At 41.7% G+C, this 19,589-nt stretch overlaps 1 protein-coding gene across 1 annotated transcript in view; it reads left to right on the top strand.

Annotated features, from left to right (window-relative positions):
- The window catches only part of LOC110503369 (kin of IRRE-like protein 3), a 210,945-nt gene that overhangs the window by 160,933 nt on the left and 30,423 nt on the right, over window positions 1-19,589 (top strand). Inside the window, exons 4-6 of the mRNA XM_036961432.2 lie at window positions 3,973-4,130; window positions 11,093-11,243; window positions 19,465-19,570. Of these exons, the coding sequence (XP_036817327.1) occupies window positions 3,973-4,130; window positions 11,093-11,243; window positions 19,465-19,570 (415 nt within the window). The remainder of the gene's footprint in view (window positions 1-3,972; window positions 4,131-11,092; window positions 11,244-19,464; window positions 19,571-19,589) is intronic.

Genomic DNA, 19,589 nt, shown 5'->3' with positions numbered 1-19,589 from the left:
CAATGTATTTTTTTTGCAATTTCGCATATGTTTCGAATACAAATCGTACAGTGTGTTACAAATGTGTTGTGCCTAAGATCCTGGGCTGCATCTGTAACCCCCTAAGGTCCACACCCCAGCAGGAATAGAATTAGCATAATAAACAAATCCTCACAAATACCTGTCAGTTTAAGCTAGAAATATCTGTTTTTTAGCATTGGATGTGTCTTAATCCACCACATCCACCTACAGTATATGGAGACTGTTTAGTGCCAAAAATAAGGGCTTGAATACATATTTTAAAAAAAAAACATTTTTCCTGATCTTTCTTATATCTCTCAGATAATATTCTGCATTAATCTGCTGGGAGCTAACCAACCATGTTCAATGTTAGCTAGCTAACATTAGGCTCTAACTAGCCAAGCAAACGGTTCTGGGATACAAATAATAATGTTATACACTTTACGTTAGCTAGGGAGCCAGCCAGCTAACGTTAGCTAGCAAGCTAACAGTACATTTTAGCTTGAAATGAAACCACTTTCTGTCAAAACTTTAAACGTGTCATGTCTGAAAAAGTCTAGCGTTAGCTAGGTACAATCTTATGGACGAGTCTCCATGTCACAGATGCCATGCCACGGTTGCCCTTAGTTTGAAGATGTAATCCGGAGACATGTGTTTTCTCCATCTCTTTAGCGATCATACTCTAATTCCACTGATTTCAAATCTCAATCCTCCAGAAAGTGGAAAGCAACACTTATGCAGCTCCACTACACAATACATTTTTTTAAAGCCGCGTCGACAGGATTACCAACACAGACTGACCAGCTCAAATAGACAGAAGCCTTCCATTTGGCAAACCAATCTGAACTCTTCTCTCGGCATGTCCATCCCATCCATTATCTCTGCCAATCATGGCTAGTGGAAAGGTTGCTGACTTTTGTCTGTGACTTAACCAACAAGGCTTGTAATTTAACAATTGTATTCGTATTTACAGATGGCATACAAGTTTGTTATTAAGGCACATGAAAGTGCAACATTTTCAGAAGACATTTCTGCCAAAAAAACACATTTAGATTTTAAACAATTCTAATAAACGTTAAAGTGGCTCTTTTGTGAAGTCGTGACTTGCGACATATGCCTAGTGTATGTCTAAGGTTTTGACTGATCCAATGAACCTTTGCATTTCAGTTCATTTTTAAAAAATGAAGACTGCCCAAATGTGCCTAATTTGTTTTGTAATAACTTTTCATGTTCAAAATTGTGCACTCTCCTCAAACAATAGCATGGTATTCCTTTACTGTAATAGCTACTGTAAATTGGACAGTGCAGTTAGAATTTAATATTTCTGACATTATCAGATGTCTATGTCCTTGGAAATGTTGTTGTTCCTTTCAACCTCATGCTAATTGTATTAGCCTACGTTAGCTCAATCGTCCCGTGGAAGGGACACGAAGAAGTTCCATATACAGTGCCTTGCGAAAGTATTCGGCCCCCTTGAACTTTGCGACCTTTTGCCACATTTCAGGCTTCAAACATAAAGATATAGAACTGTATTTTTTGTGAAGAATCAACAACAAGTGGGACACAATCATGAAGTGGAACGACATTTATTGGATATTTCAAACTTTTTTAACAAATCAAAAACTGAAAAATTGGGCGTGCAAAATTATTCAACCCCTTTACTTTCAGTGCAGCAAACTCTCTCCAGAAGTTCAGTGAGGATCTCTGAATGATCCAATGTTGACCTAAATGACTAATGATGTTAAATACAATACACCTGTGTGTAATCAAGTCTCCGTATAAATGCACCTGCACTGTGATAGTCTCAGAGGTCCGTTAAAAGCGCAGAGAGCATCATGAAGAACAAGGAACACACCAGGCAGGTCCGAGATACTGTTGTGAAGAAGTTTAAAGCCGGATTTGGATACAAAAATATTTCCCAAGCTTTAAACATCCCAAGGAGCACTGTGCAAGCGATAATATTGAAATGGAAGGAGTATCAGACCACTGCAAATCTACCAAGACCTGGCCGTCCCTCTAAACTTTCAGCTCATACAAAGAGAAGACTGATCAGAGATGCAGCCAAGAGGCCCATGATCACTCTGGATGAACTGCAGAGATCTACAGCTGAGGTGGGAGACTCTGTCCATAGGACAACAATCAGTCGTATATTGCACAAATCTGGCCTTTATGGAAGTGTGGCAAGAAGAAAGCCATTTCTTAAAGATATCCATAAAAAGTGTTGTTTAAAGTTTGCCACAAGCCACCTGGGAGACACACCAAACATGTGGAAGAAGGTCCTCTGGTCAGATGAAACCAAAATTGAACTTTTTGGCAACAATGCAAAACGTTATGTTTGGCGTAAAAGCAACACAGCTCATCACCCTGAACACACCATCCCCACTGTCAAACATGGTGGTGGCAGCATCATGGTTTGGGCCTGCTTTTCTTCAGCAGGGACAGGGAAGATGGTTAAAATTGATGGGAAGATTGATGGAGCCAAATACAGGACCATTCTGGAAGAAAACCTGATGGAGTCTGCAAAAGACCTGAAACTGGGACGGAGATTTGTCTTCCAACAAGACAATGATCCAAAACATAAAGCAAAATCTACAATGGAATGGTTCAAAAATAAACATATCCAGGTGTTAGAATGGCCAAGTCAAAGTCCAGACCTGAATCCAATCGAGAATCTGTGGAAAGAACTGAAAACTGCTGTTCACAAATGCTCTCCATCCAACCTCACTGAGCTCGAGCTGTTTTGCAAGGAGGAATGGGAAAAAATGTCAGTCTCTCGATGTGCAAAACTGATAGAGACATACCCCAAGCGACTTACAGCTGTAATCGCAGCAAAAGGTGGCGCTACAAAGTATTAACTTAAGGGGGCTGAATAATTTTGCAATACAGTTTTATATCTTTATGTTTGAAGCCTGAAATGTGGCAAAAGGTCGCAAAGTTCAAGGGGGCCGAATACTTTCGCAAGGCACTGTAGCTTTGTAGAACCCCCATTATCCATAAAATCATTCAGCAGTGTAACACACTATCCATAGTTCCCCCTTTTTCATACCAACCCTTGGCTGTTTGACAGAAGACCTCCGCCACCCTCTCTCTCCGACCCTCTCACTCTTGCAGGCGAATATGCCAGCTGCTAGTAGCCTTTGATTTCATCATACCCCAGATCTGCACTGTAATGAGTGTGCAGGCCAATCAATAATTCACTGGAGTTGAATAAAAAGTGGGTGATCAGCATGTGTGTAGAAAGCAGAATGTAATCAGTGCCAATCAGGGGCCTGCATTCTGCATCCACCACGATCTTCCTCTATCTGTCTTTTTTCCAGTGAATGACGACTGACTGCCATTCCCTGGCAAACTGTCAATTCTATTCAAAGTTTTGATTGCCCCAATTGCCTCCATGTATGGACATGTGAAAGTCATGATTAAATTGCAGCAGTGTCTGTATCATCCATTCACATTGTCAGTAACAGCACAAAGCTGAACTGTGCTTTGGATTTCTGAGGCAGCTTATTCTCATTCCATTGTTGCTTACAAGCCACACGTATGACGTGACCAAAATCTGCCCAATGTTCCTCTGACATCGCTGCATCAGTGAACATGGACACAAGATATTTCAATTTCACAGGAGAGAAAAGGAAAACAAAACTGAAACCACTCACCTCGCCTGTCTCTCACAAAGCTGTATTGTATTTGAAGAAATATATCTTTTTTTGCCTCGTACAGGTATTATTTAAAAATAGCAAACAGGCAGTTTTACACATAGTCACACAGCTGCAGACCTCACCTTTTATGAACCTTCTTATGTCCAAGACATGTCTTCTATCAATCCAATGAATGAGTCTGATGCTTGACCAATACCTTTATCAGTGAACATATGACACGCTGACCTGAAAACAACAGTTGTTGTTGTATACAAGTATATGTCATTACATGTTTACATCATAGCTAGAACACAATGCTTTTCTGTTTTCCCTCCAGTGCCTCCTGAAGACCCAGTGATCAGTGGTGGTCCGGTGGTGAGCCTGAGAGCAGGAGATCCCCTAAACCTGACCTGCCACGCTGACAACGCCAAGCCAGCCGCATCAATCATCTGGATCCGCAATGGAGAGGTCCTCAATGGAGCCATGTACTCCAAGGTAAGCATCGAGGTGTGTAATACACAGTTTGTTTTTTAAGGTTGGAGGGAGGGTTGGGGTTTTTGAGGGTGAAGTGGTTAGACAGTTACCCATTCCTATAGATAGAAAGCAAAAGCCCTCATTCATTATTACCGGCAAAGTGAAACAAACACTATTTTCTTCCATGTAATAGGTTATGTCACTCATCAAATTCCAGTTGACAATCCTTTCCTTGAAGTTTGTTGTGAATAGCCACTAAGGGCTCCTGACTGGCGCAGTGGTCTAAGACACTGCATCTCAGTGCAAGAGGCATCACTGCAGTACCTGGTTCAAATCCAAACTGCTTCACATCTGGCTGTGATTGGAGTCACATAGGGTGGCGTGCAATTTACCCAGTGTTGTCTGTGTTTGGCTGGGGTAGGTCATCATTGTAAATAAGAATGTGTTCTTAACCTGTCTACGATACTGGTTCCCAATTGGGAATCAACCCTCCCACGTTCAGCTGAAACGGTGGCGCATGGAACGCAAAAATATTCTTAAAAATATTTAACCTCCACACATTAACAAGTCCAATAGCTCAAATGAGCTTTGTTCATTTGACCAAACCTTGTTCATCTAGCCAGCAAGTCAGATTTCTAAAATGTTTTACGGCGAAAACATAGCACATATATATGTAAAACCACCACCAGACACAGCTCATTTCAATAGCCAAAACATGCAATCAACAAACGCAGGATTAAAAAATAAATCGCTCACTAACCTTTTGAAAATCTTCATCAGATGACAGTAATATGACATGTTACACAGTACATATTTTTTTTTTCAATAATATGCCATTTATATCCATAAATGTCCATTTACAGTGAGTTCACATTCAGAAATTACTCAAAAATGCCCGCAGGAAATCTATGTAGCGCGGCAAGATAACGTAAATAGACATCATAAACTTTGACTAAATATACATGTTCTACATATAGTTAGAAAGATACACTGCTTCTTTATGCAACCGCTGTGTTAGATTTATTTTTAACGTTACAGAAATCGCACACTATTCCATATGCTGAGACAGCGCTCAGTTCCAAGCTACATTTCCACGTAATGTTGGAGTCAACAGAAACACAGATTTAAGCATAAATATTCCCTTACCTTCGATGGTCTTCGTTCAGAATGTTCTGGAAGGCTTCATACTTATAGCCTATTCTCTCGTGGCACGCACTAATTTCACTCCCATAGGGTCAATTCTCACGGGATTTGAACGATTCAAAGCTCTAATGAAAGAGGACATCTAGCGGAAGAGATAGAAAGTGTCCCCAGAATCATAACTGGTTGGGAAGGGTGGGGGCCATGACGTCAAAGTTGCTCCAACTTTCATGGCCACAAAAACTAGTTTGGAAGAATGCCTGCCCTGTGAGTTCTGCTATACTTACAGACATAATTCCAACGGTTTTAGAATCTTTAGAGTGTTTTCTATCCAGTAATAATTTTTATTTGCATATATTAGCAATTTTTGACAGATTTTTTTTCCAGTTTACAAGGGGTACCCAATCTCTCCAAAGGGGGCGTATGTCTGCCATATCCTTAACAGGAGTTGCCTAGTAAAATAAAAAGCACTAGCCATCTGTGATGGGTGATTACTTGTGCCATCTGTAAACTGTGTCTCAGCATTCAGCCAAGTTTGATTGGAATAAAATATCCTGAAAATCTCAGGTCTTCCTTGGGATATCTAAAGGATGTTTGTCCTCTTCGCCCAGCTAATGCTTCTACTCAATCAAGCAGATGGTGGACGATAAGAATGGAAGTTGCTGACTCTCGAGCATTTTCGCTGTCTCCTAGGTGCCCTGCTTCTCTCTTTTCAGTGGCAGGATCCATAAAGAGATCCGTTCAGTCCCTTTTCTGTTGGAGAAGCCATCCCTGATCCCTGCCAACCAACCCTAGCCTTCAACTCAACCATGATTCCACCACACGTAATGCCACACAACACTGCCTTCGGACCTCTCTGGCACTTCAATGACACTAACTCGCAGGCTAAACTTGTAATGAACCCCACTGTGTGAGTTTCCATATAAACGAGGAGCGTGAGCGGGCACCAACTCTCTCTCCGCTGTCTCATCCCATTATCAACTTTTTCCAAAGAGCAGATAAATTCTATTGATTGGGCTGGGATACGGCACAAGCAATTTGAATAAAACGATTGCCGGAGGTGGCGTTTGCTAATAGTAGGGGGATAGCGTGCTTCCTGCCTGCACTTCCTCTTTCTGAAACAGCAGCAGCAGCGATGTGGGGACATTGTAGCCCAGCTGATGGATGGCAGCAGCAGCTGAGCCATGCAGTCTCTAGACACAGCCTTCCTTCATATCACTACCATTAAAAAGAAATGTGTTCAATTAGAAGCGGATGATTGTCTCCTGAAAAATTGAGCTTTTGAGAGGATAATTGGCCGTCCTGCCTCGCCCCACGCCTCGCTCCACACCCCACAGATGATGGGAGGTAATGTGGCCAGATGTGCCAGAGTGAGATGGGAGTTTCCTGATGATGGCTTCCCAGGATGGCTTTGACCCCCATAGGTCCCTCAATATCCAAATGGATCAATTATCTACCATTTACCTTTCATTAAGGTGTTACTTTGTGGTAAGTTATTGGACTTGATATGATCATACTGTATGAAGCAGTTATTAAAAATATCTGGTTATACTGCATGTGAATGGGATTGAGTATGGGCTTGACCTGGTACCTACGGATGAACATTGTTGTACTCGTTGCATACGTTGTGGGGAGGCCTAGTAGAAGCTTCAGATGGTGGAAACATCTGAATTTGAGAAAAAGGTCTCATATCTAAACCCTAACACTCCTGTAGTCGGTTCGATTCCCACGGGGGACTAGTACTAAAATGTATAAACATGACTGCACTCACTACTGTGTGTTTCTCTGGATAAGGGTGTCTGCTAAACGACTCAAATGTATCATGTAAATGTAAACCCAAACTACATTTCAGTCAGCTCCTCATGGATGGACTGGTAAAAAACATAATGGGTATAACAGTAGGAACAGCCACAGGGACGAGGGAATCTATTGCTCTGTGAAACATTCAAATGCATGACACAAAAAAAGGGAGTTCTGCTTATCGTCCCTCTCTTCCTCCACAGATAAGTTTCCCTGCTCATTCCTCCCCTACTCCCCCACAAACCTTCAAAGACGCTTCTTTATCTGTCGTTCAATTTCATTATTTTCCTCCCAACCTTCATCTCAGCAAAGTTTTCTGTATAATTAGAGAGATTTCCTTTTAAAAGGTAATGCTCACCACCAAGTGAGGCGGGGGGAAATCATCCCGGGGAAAATAAGCTAATTAACTTTAGAGAGTGTATTATACATGTCACATTTTTCACAGTCAAGAGACAGAGTTCCCAGTAGTTGATCTGCATATTAATCTATAATACCCCTTATTTTTTTTCCAGTATTTCTATATTACTCGCTACATTTAACCTGTTTCAAATCATTAAAAAACGATCAGTCTCTCTCTCTCTTCCATTGTTTTTCTCTCTTGTCAATGTAATTAACCTCACTAGCTTTGTGCAAGATACATTTAAACTAGGCCTTAGGTGCACTAAAATAGTAATATAATTAATATTGTTAAACAGAATTGTAGAAAAGATCTGTCTTTCAGGTAGTAGGATTAGATAAGTTAATCAAATAAGACCTCTTTAATCCCATGACCAGAACAATTATGTAAATATATTATTTTCTCTTTTGAAGAAATAGGGAGTACAAAGCTTATGCAAAATATCTTATTCCTAAGTTAAATTAATATCCAGTATTGAGATTTGAAATGAGCTTCTGGTGTGGTCTGCAATTAAACAAATGCTGATTTAATTTAACCTGGAGCAACTTTTCAAGTTTGGACATATCAAAGGCTCGTTAGATTAACAGCAGAATATTCATGTCAGCCAAATTATTAGACATCCCTCTGAGCCTCCCTTCATATTCCCTCTCACTGGGATTCTAACCTAAACTAATCAAGGAATTTCAGACATGCCTGCAAGGTGAAAACTGTCCATCTTTTATTTGTATAAGCCTTCCTGTTAATTGTAATGAACAGAAAAACAATTAGTGTAAAGGTTAGGTAAAAACCATATACAGCCTGTCAGAATTTGATTATTTACTACAAAACTTGCAGGTATTCCTGAAAAATAAAAAAAAATCCATATTTATCAGTAGAAATGTAACCAGCATTATCACTATACTATAGGTGTCACGTTCTGATCTTAGTCCTGTTATTTTATTCTTTGTTTTAGTATGGTCAGGGCGTGAGTTGGGGTGGGCAGTCTATGTTTGTTTTTCTATGTTGGTTTCTGTGTTCGGCCTAGTATGGTTCTCAATCAGAGGCAGGTGTCGTTAGTTGTCTCTGATTGAGAATCATGCTTGGGTAGCCTGGGTTTCACGTTTGGTTTGTGGGTGTTTTGGGCCACACGGTACTGTTTCGGTTTTTGTTTTGTTCACATCGTTTATTGTTTTGTATTTCAGTGTTCAGTTCGTTTTGAATAAATCATCATGAACACTTACCACGCTGCACTTTGGTCCGATCCTTCTTCCACCTCTGAGTGCCGTTACAATAGGTTCTCCCATATTCACTCAATATGACCTTGTACTGTCTCTGCCCCCTTATCCCATATCTTGAAGAGCAACTTTCACTTTCTCATTCTCCATTTTTCAGTTACTTTTTTAACTTGGGAAAGGTATTCTCCTCACATGCTCCAGGCAGTGATATGAGAAATCATCAATTTGTAATTCGGGCTATTTTAAAACAGCTAGTGCTTGGGTGTTGAGTTCTATACTGTAGCTGGGCCTGTGCAAGATGAATGACTTCAGACAGGTCCAGAGCTATGAGAGAAACAATCCTGATGGTGTCATAAAGGATATTACATTGACACATCCCACTGTTGACAGATAATATGTTCTGCTTTAGGGGTGAGTGCCAGGCCTTTTGTAGCCTGGTTAGATCTGAGACACTCTTCACAAAGGCATTTTGTTTTAATGCAAATGCAGAAGAACAATATACGTACAGTATCTTTACGCTATTTTGCGTATTCCTTACATACATATTATTTCACTCCAAGACAATAGTATTTTTTTCTTGGCTAGGTACAGGTAACACTTGAGTAAATGAGGGATACAAATTATATTGAAAGCAGGTGCTTCCACACAGGTGTAGTTCCTGAGTTAAATAAGCAATTAACATCCCATCATGCTTAGGGTCATGTATAAAAGTGCTGGGCAGTCCGTTATTTCGGCCATTATGGCTATGCTCCCATAGGATGACAATGCCCCCATCGACAGGGCATGAGTGGAGAATGATTAGTTTGATGAGCATGAAAATGATGTAAACCATATGCTATGGAAATCTCAGTCAGCAGATCTCAACCCACTTATTTGAGATTCTGGAGCAGAGCCCGAGATAGTGTTTTTCACCACCATCAACAAAACACCAAATTATAACATTTCTTGTAGAAGAATGGTGTTGTATCCCTCCAATAGAGTTCCAGACGCTTGTAGAATCCATGCCAAGGTGCAAGGAAGCTGTTCTGGCTCGTGGTGGCCCAACGCGCCCATTAAGACATTTTGGTAGTTTCCTGTATTTCTTAAGAAGCCTTATAGACATTGACTGGAGAAAGCAGAAAAGTAAGATGGTGAAAAGGCATACATGTACTGTATGTAAAAACCTCCAAACTAATATAATGCTAGGTTCCTTAACACTTTAATATGCAGTCAGTGTGTGGCATATCTAGCTGGGTTTCTGCTATTATGCGGCAACCTGTCAATAGCTTTCATTGTGACATGCCTTAATATCTAAGGATTATTGCTGTTAAATATACATATTGTCACCTTTGGCGAACTTACAGAGATGATTATATACAAGGACTTGTGGAGAGCCTGTTCCAGAGGGTAGCTGTCAACTTTCCTCCCACGTGAGTCATAACCTTGGTTTGAAAAGTACATAAAGTACATCCTCAAAGGAAGTTCTCATCAGAGCTCCTCATAGTGCTGCTGTAAATAAAAGGGTTTCATCACAACCTATTTGTTTGTGAATTGAGTAATTAAATTGTGAATAAACTGTAGAAAAATTGCAGAGGAGCATTTTGTTTTGCGGTTATAGTGGGACACACACACACACACACACACACACACACACACACGCACACAAAGCATCAAAGGAGTTTATATAATGAAGAGCAACATGTCCTAACTTGGCCTTTGTCTGAAATGTCCTCTATAGCTGGACCTCTATAAGTGAAAATAAAACCGATTTCTTTGCTCATATCATAGTGTGGAACCGGCAGAGCCAAGAAAATAATATGATATTGGAAGAGATTCTACTGTGAATCCCAGTAGTTTATTTGTAAAGCTAACCCAGGGGTCGTGTAATGGACAGTATCTTTGTATAGAGCACCAACAGAGTATTATTTGAAGCAGTATCAGTCTTGGCTTTGTGGTTGGCCACACAGTGCCCCTGGCATGGCCAATTTGTTCTGGTGGGTGAGCGTGCACTGTGGCATGGTGGTTACAGGGCTCCCACAGTCCTCCCTGAGCACCAGGCAAGGCAGAATTGTACCGGGCAGCCTCCAGATGGCTCTCACAATGCGAGTAGGGCTGCAGCTCAGAGGATGAGCACTGAAAAGAAGATTGATTTCCTTTGTGGTGTATGACAAGCCATGCGCCAGAGCACAACTCTCCAGTCACACAAAAGAGGGTCAAAAACAGATTTCTTTTCTCGGATCAATCAGCCTTCGAGCAAGACTACAGGCTTGAGCTTGCCAGGGGTTTACTTGTCTGTGTTGTCCACAGGGGCATCCAGGGCATTCAGGTGAATTGCTGCATTTGCGTTCCAGGCCTTGAGTTTAGAATTATGGTGTTATTCAGAATGTTCCACTCTCTCCACTACCACGTCATCGGTGAACTCTAAACTCTTTCCTTTTCTCTTTTCCTCTCAGACACTGCTTCGTGATGGAAGGAGGGAGAGTACGGTTAGCACCCTCTACCTGTCTGCATCCAACATCGAGACAGGCCAGCAGATCATCTGTCGAGCATCTAACAAGGCTGTGCCCAATGGCAAAGAGACCAGCGTCAACATCGACATCCAGCGTGAGTTTCCCCTCCTCTAAAGGCCTATAACCTGGTCCCTGACAAAACGTTAGTGTGCCCCAGGGTATTTCCCACCACAGTATCAGCCCCTGACTCGATGGATAATGTGTTTCTCTATGTTTACCATTTCTACTTGAAAGAGGTATTTTGAGCACAAAGAGGCCATTTTGACAGTTGCAGTTTTAAACATCTAGATTCATTGGAATAAGCTCTGATGCATATGCTTAATTGGTTTTGGGTTTGCATTTGTTGTGTGGGTTGGTATGAGATCACCTTGTTGTTTCCAGTGATGAAATATCACTAGACCCGTCTGTCTTAAGTGAATGGGATTTTTTCTTTGCTCCAACAATCTTTCCGCGGCATTGTGCACATATCCCTGGCTCTTTTATTTCCTCTCCTATGCTATAAATCTTTATGATGAGAGCATGCACAATTCCTCTCCAAAATAGGAAAAGTAAGCCCAGCGTGTAAAACACATTGAGCTTCAATTGTCAGAGAATCTTTTTCGATCAAGAACTATTCACAGTACGAGTTTGATTCTGAACAAAGGGATTTTGCATCAGCCCCCTTCAACACCATTAAGTAAGACTAATAAAGCAGAAAATGCTATTTAGAGATCCATTACAAGAGACGGCTCCATTCTTTTCATTATGTATGCCACGAGAGGCGCATTCTGGCTCAATGCCAGCATGCAGGCGAAGGGAGGCTCCGGTATACAAATGATTAACAGTTGTTGGTGTTTGCATCCCTCGCAGTTTGTTCTAATGTTTTTGTCATGCAAAGTGAGAGGAAGTGTGGTGTGATTGCGTGAAACGGAGAGTAGTGATGGGCTATGTTACGATGGCTCTTCCCTCCAAGCTCCAAACGGGGTTCCTGTGGTGTGATTGGGTGAAATGGAGAGTAGTGAGGGGCTATGTTACGATGGCTCTTCCCTCCACGCTCCAAACGGGGTTCCTGTGGTGTGATTGGGTGAAACGGAGAGTAGTGAGGAGCTATGTTACGATGGCTCTTCCCTCCACGCTCCAAACGGGGTTCCTGTGGTGTGATTGGGTGAAACGGAGAGTAGTGAGGGGCTATGTTACGATGGCTCTTCCCTCCACGCTCCAAACGGGGTTCCTGTGGTCGTGACACAAGGCTTAACAATGGGAAGGAGTAGTTGCTAACAAATAATCCCGGAAATCGATCTTTGCAACTTGCAAAACTGGGGCTTCGACTACAGCTTTTCACAGGGTGAAGAACAAATGAGTGTGAGCAAGAGGAAATTGACTAGCGTCATGTTGCGTCCCACTCACCTTTTGTGTTACCCCAGGCCTCTCACTCACCTTCTGCCACTCTCCACCTCCACCTCTACTCTTGGCATGTGGACAGGTAGCGAGGCTGGTGTTCCTCACCTCTGTCTCCGGTGCTCACGCTGAGATCCACACTAATTAAGCAGCACAAGAAATAAAATGCACTTTAATTTATGTTCGAGTCATTGGTGCAATTTAATAACTTCCGATGCTGACTCATTTGATTATTGGGTTCATGCCTCGGCGACTGGATATGAAACGCTCAAAATACACTGTTGAAAACATCATTCAGAGGAAAATGAGAACGATGAATACAAAGCTTGTGTGCAATGAAATACATATTAGCAGGTGGATGGTGAAAGTTTAAACACTTGCTAGAGCTTATAGAATAAGATTCCAATGAGCATTTATAGACAGCATGAAGACCACTTGAGTGTGAATACAGACAAATAATTTTCTAATAGAGGAAGTGTGCAAAGAGAGGTATCCATCTGGTTTCCAATTGCTACAAGAGAAAACGGGTGTTGAATTAATAAATGATGGAGCGATTGGCTAGGGAGAGAGAGGTAGACATGCACCCTCTTTCCCCCCAAACCTCCCGTTGACAGAGTAGTCACCACAGAGGTCCTGTTCACCTCTCTACAGGGGTGCAGTGTGTAGGACAGGGGGCAGTAAATATTGATGAGAGACAGCTGTCTGCTCACAGGACAGGGAGGTACCCTGGGGAGTGAAATAGTGGAGAAGGACCTAAATAAATATCTTTCCAGACCTTTCACACTGAAATGGACACACAGAAATGTAAGACTAAGTCAAGCCATTTTGCAGGAGGATGCAAACTCCAAATTATTATTTTTTGGCCCCCACCCAGTACCACCAGATCAAGGCTAAGCTAAGAGAATACATGACCATGTTCCCTTCAACTCTTGAGGGTTGCTTTAAACTCTCCTCAAAGCAAATATTCCATTGGACCTTAATAGTACAATTGCTGTGTTACCAAAACAAACTCAAGATGAAAAGCGTGGAATAACATACATTACAGCCATTTGTGTAGTCCATGTCAAGTACTAAGAAAAAAATCTATGCTTGTTGCCTTTGTGTGTTGTATCTCATATGTTATGACTGGTGGTCAAGTGTTCCCAGGTCCCTCCAACAAAGGCTGGCAGGATCGATGCCAGTTCCAGGGGAATGAAGGCTATTAGTCCTGCCTAGGCTTTCATGAAGGCTAGATACAGTACATAGTCTTTGAGGTGCTGGTGAAGCAACTACACATCCACACACCATGTCCAATTTTAGTTGGTCTGCTCCCCCTGCATGGAATTATCTCTGGAACGCTGAGTATTTATCAAATCAAATCAAATTGTATTGGTCACATACACATGGTTAGTAGATGTCACTGCAAGTGTAGTGAAATGCTTGTGCTTCTAGTTACGACAGTGCAGCAATAACTAACATGTAGTCTAACAATTCCACAACAACTACCTAATACACATAAATCTAATTTAGGTTGTGCTTTTGATTTATTTATCTATTTCAATGGAGGCCAGTTACAATGGGAGAGGAGAAGAGAGGATCATGGTGGAGAGGTTTGATAGTGATCTTCTGTCACAGATACAGAGTAATATTGTACGGTCATGAAGGCATGTGTCACTGTGTGTGTTTCAGAGACGGAAAAGAAACAGAGAGCAAAAGAAAGAGAGAGAGAAATATTGTCTTCAGTACCACAGTAGCCTAAGTACTGACAACAGAGGAAATGTTCTCTATGTTAAAATGCTATTGAGAAAGAGAGGAAATGTCTTTATGTTTAAATGCTATTGAGAAGGAGAGGACAGGTTTCTTTATGTTTAAATACTATTGAGAAAGAGAGGAAATGTTTCTCTACTGTATGTTCAAATGCTATTGAGAAAGAGAGGACATTTTGCTCTATGTTCAAATGCTACTCAGAAAGAGAGAAAATGTTTATCTATGTGTAAATGCTATTGAGAAAGAGAAGAAGGATGTATGTGAGCACTTGGGTGCGTGTGTCTCCACATATTCATTTTAGTGATTGTCTCCATTCCCTTCATTTCAATTTGATTAATTGGATCTATGTGATAATGTCAGCTACAACAAAAGTAATACATGTTTTCATAGTTTTTACTCTGTGGATAACTTTTATTTTGGCCACCTTTCCCTTTTAAAAGCCTTAACTCTCTGTCTAATTTTGAGTAATCTAAACATTACCCCAAAACGTTACTGCACAGCGTAAGCCTGTGTCAAATCCAATACTTTTTTGGGCACTATTTCCCTTTATCACTTTAATGTGCATGTGAATTACATTGGCCTCAGCATTTTCAGCTCAACACAAGTTCATACAGAGTTATCTGACCTGGAGGGTAAGCATATTAGTATCTAAACATGCAGGAGACAGGAGGCAGGGTGAGTTCAGGACCATGGATAGAGTGCAGACTTTAGTTGTGCGAGTGAGTACATTAGTTCACTGTAATTATTTGATAGCAGAGAGTTAGCCCATGGTTCTCTCTTAACTACACCATGATTTTGGGCATTCTTTATATTGTGCTCTGTAGACTTTTTTAGGGAAGGGCAAAGCCTGAAAATCACATCCTCCAACTCTGAACCAAAGACACCATATAGCAAGCCTCATGATAATATCTTCAGCCTGGCTGGCTATGTGTTTATCTGTCTGTTGAGCTGCGTCCAACATGTGTGAACGGCATCCCACACACAAGGGGTGGGGTGAGGGTTAAGGCTAAAGCGTTTGCATTGCAAATAAGTTGAGCAACGGCAAGGTAATGCCATTTGTTGAGACTAATCAATAGAAAACATGCAGATGTGTGGTGGGGGAGGATTTGTGTTTGTTACCCAGCTCCTCTTCATGCTCTCGTTGCCTAATCGAGCACATAATGACAAATTGATCTGGAAAAAAGAGAGGGAAACATGGGTTGGAATTAGTTTTGGCCGCTAGTTCGAGTATGCCAGAGGTGTAATGATTTTATCATAAGGACTACAATTGGGAGCAGTGGCTAAATCTGGATTAATTGTATTGTTACTTTCATGTAAGGTTTTGAATGGAAATCAGTAACATCTGTACCATCACTCAACTAGGCTATGCCCACCAGCCTCAACTGTTTTCTCTTCAAACTTTTGAAAGTAAACCATGTGTCGGATCTACTGTTGAACCTTCCAGGTATACTTGAAAATGTAAAAAGCCCAAACATATGGCCTACAGTCAGAATGGCAAAACATATGCCTGCATTGTGTGAGTGGGTAAATAAATGCATGGTGTTGGCTTTGTGTGTTAGTCAAGCCGTGAACCTGCAGTTGTCTGCCCCTGTGTGCCCGCCTCCAGTAATACACTGGGCCAACCAGCAAGCTGCATCAATATCCGTATTGCTAGGGATATGCCACTGCCCTAGTTGTGAATAAACAGACTCCCCATCAGAACCAGCCGTTGCTCCTGGAGGCTTATCCTCATGGAGGAACAGCTGTGCACCCAAAGAGAGTTGAAATTGAGCTTTAAGAAAGGGAAGAAAGCAATTTACGTTGGCACCATCTCTGGGAAATCTAGAGAAGTTGGCTGATTGTTCAAAAACGCCATCTGCTCCTTTCTTTGAACTTCCGATCAAAAGCTGTCAGCAAACTACAGTGTCTTCCTCTTTTTTTAGCCATGCTGTTGTTGTCACCACCACTGCCATCATTACCAGCGCTGCTATTCCCAGCTCCCCTCCCACCATCTCCATTTCACTCTCACGATGAATCTAACTTAGCGGCCCTGCATTTTGATGGGCCTGTCGCGTGAAGCCTCAAATGAGCTCACTCCCACTCATGCATTTATACATCAAAGTGACAAACAGACTTCTTTATTAAGTGGCTGTGTCTGTCTGCATATGAGGGTCAGGGGGCGACAAATTGGCATCCAGAGATCTCATCCCAGAGTCCCTCTCATCGGGTGTTTTGGCGGCCGTCACTCCCTTCCCCCTGTTCTCCAAGGACAGAGCTATCCAAGCAGAAGAGCCAAGTCACTCATCTTATTCACTTACAAAAGACATAATGGCATCATGCCTCAACGTCTCATAAGCGAGAGACAGTCGGGTGCTTCTCTCATTCGGGGAGGGTCAGTCTTCACAGGATGATTGACTTGAAAGAACTACCAATCAGTAATAAAATAGACAGCATTGGGCCAAGATGCCCTCAGACCTCACTAGCAGCTGAACATTTTTAGTTTGGTATTACAGAGTCCAAGCATGCTATAAGGATAATGTTGGCAAGGTAGTAGGCCCATGGTGGAAAAGCTCCCACCACAAAGCAAAGTAGCAGGGTAGACTGCCACCACCTCTACATCTGCCATTCTGCCTCTCTGCAGTTCCCTCTGCCTGCCAATTTGTCCTCCTAATTAGCTGGTCTTCCTGGATCCAGCATGTTGTTCCTACCTTCATTGGCCTGCAGGAGACCTGACACGGGTGTGCGGGTTGTTGTGTGTTTGTAAGGGGGCATAGTGTCCCAAAAAGTCAAGGGAGCAGATGAGGGGTAAGCATGGCACCTGGACCACCCTCCCTCTGGGGTGCAGTGGCAGCTGAGCTTGCATAGAGCAGCTGCACAGTGTATTTCCCCTCCATACACATGCACACACACACACACACACACACACACACACACACACACACACACACACACACACACACACAGTGATGTATGCACACTTGCGCGCAAGAACACACACACACACACACACACACACACACAGAGGGATGTATGCACACTTGCGCGCAAGAACACACACACACACACGGAAACACACACACACACATCAAGGTCCTGTGTGGCTCAGTTGGTAGAGCATGACGCTTGCAATGTCAGGGTTGTGGGTTTGATTCCCATGGGGGACCAGTAAGGAAAAGCAGGCACTCACTACTGTAAGTTGCTCAGGATAAGAGTGTCTTCTAAATGACTGAAATGTAATCTTCTTCTTACAACATTGGGAGGATTGGGCTGAGCAACAGTAATCTAAGTGTTCTCTCTGCTAGTGTCTGTGACACTGTAACCGCTGAATCCAAACAACTGGGCCCCTGGATGCTACATTAGTGTAATTGCACATGGAGACAGGACACCATCCAAATATATATTTGCTGCACCTGCACCAAACCCACTCTAACCCCTGGGATCTCCCTATTTCTCTCCATGATAAATCAACTGCCATTTCTGCTACTTTGCTGATGTGCCTAAGGCTCTCCAAATGACATAACGACAGATGTGTAATTATTCTACTTTCTCAAAGTTTAAAGCTAGGGAGGTCTAAGGTCTGGAGAGTCTTTGGACCTTTCCAGTTTGAAATAATGATGTTGTAACATCTCGCTACACATTTTTATCATTCCTCATTCATGTATTCGTCTGTAGGCTGTAGGGTCAAGCCAAACTTATCATTGGAAACAACATCATGCCGTGGCAACTGCAATCATAATTCTGCAGATTTCTTTTAGAAATAAAGTAGTCAAAAGTTGACTTTATGTGTCGTGAATGATGGTGAGTGAGAAAGTTACACAAGGTCAAAGATCATGTTAGCATGCTTTGGGGGTGTGTTCTTTGACCCTCAATAACTTCCTCACTCATAATTTTTCAGAATTCATTCAGGATTATCTGTAGTCATGGTAGCATCCACATAAATGTAGAAGTGTTTAGAAACATATTCTATTCTTATTTACAATAAAAGTCTCTCCAAAATGATACAATACCTTATAACATTCATTTTCTATTGGGCACAAAGTATGCTACAGTATGAACATGGGACCAAATACTAAACAAAATCTCTTTCTCTGAGCAACTCTGTGTTTAAAATAATATAATTTCCCGCTTTTATTGGCAAACAATGGAGCTCCGTATTATAAAATCTTTATTTTATACAGTCATTATTGCTCATCTTTATCAAGGGTGTCAATAATTTTGAAACCCACTGTATGTAGATATGATTAGTCATATAATTTATGGATATGCACTCATAGAAAGCTTCCCTCTAGCTTCCATGCCACCCTCTTTCCCAGCAGAGTTAGATTTCATCAAGCAAAGTTGAATCAAGGACTTGATTGAATTAAAAGCAATCTACATAAGATAGATATGGAAACGGCTTGGACAGTTGCCACAGTAGACGGACATAGAGAAATGCGAGAGGGGCCATGCTCGTTGCTGCCGTGTTCCATTAGTGATATCAGACAACCTTTGAGTCTCCCCATGATGTTCAGCGATGGGGTTTATACTGAAAGACCATTGTTTTTTAATCACTCAGACTGCCAGTGTTTGATGAGGCTTTTTGTCCCTCCAAACCCTTTACATACTTTACAGGCTATACCAATGGCCCTTTCATCAATGCTGGACTTCATTGAAAAAGCTTGCCTTATTTGAAATATTTAATCTGAACATAAAGGAGGACCAAAGTGGAGGATTAACCATTTGCCTTCAGAAATGAAAAGCGATTAAAACGTATCTTCAAAAAGAATGCTATACCTTTGTCATTTAGATACATTTAATTGCTGTTTATTGAATTAACATAATCTATGTGTTTGCTATTTTAAGAGCAGTTTTAATTGTGTCTCAGTGTTTATTCATTTTTGCAATTATAACGGAGTGCTTAGCAGGCAAGTCACTGTTTCTATTAATCCAATTTTTTCAAATCGCCAATTACTGAAAAACTCATTATCAAGAGTTGCACTATTTGCTTTGATTTCATGTGTTTTTCTGGTATTTAATGTCTCTAATGAAGAAAAAAATAAGTATAGGTAGTGTATTTCCGCACCTGTGGTAACACAAGTTACTGTAGGGGAAATATGCTGGTCTATGTTCAATTTAAATGGCAAGCACGTTTCTGCAACCGCCCTAGATTACTGTAAGGCTGTTACGGGGGTCTTTTCTAATTGGTTGTCTGTCTCTGGTGTGTGTCCATTCAGATTTGCCACTTGTCAATCTGTCAGTGGAGCCTCAGCCCATTCTGGAAGGAAACCTGGTCAAGTTCCACTGCTCAGCCAAGGCTAACCCACCTGTCACACTGTACAGGTAAGATGACCAACAGTTG

This window comes from Oncorhynchus mykiss, chromosome 24, assembly GCF_057628025.1.
Source record: "Oncorhynchus mykiss isolate SJ-2025 chromosome 24, ASM5762802v1, whole genome shotgun sequence".
Lineage (NCBI taxonomy): Eukaryota > Metazoa > Chordata > Actinopteri > Salmoniformes > Salmonidae > Oncorhynchus > Oncorhynchus mykiss.
The sequence above is the reverse complement of the archived record's forward strand: the minus strand, read 5'-3'. Positions and strand labels throughout refer to the sequence as shown.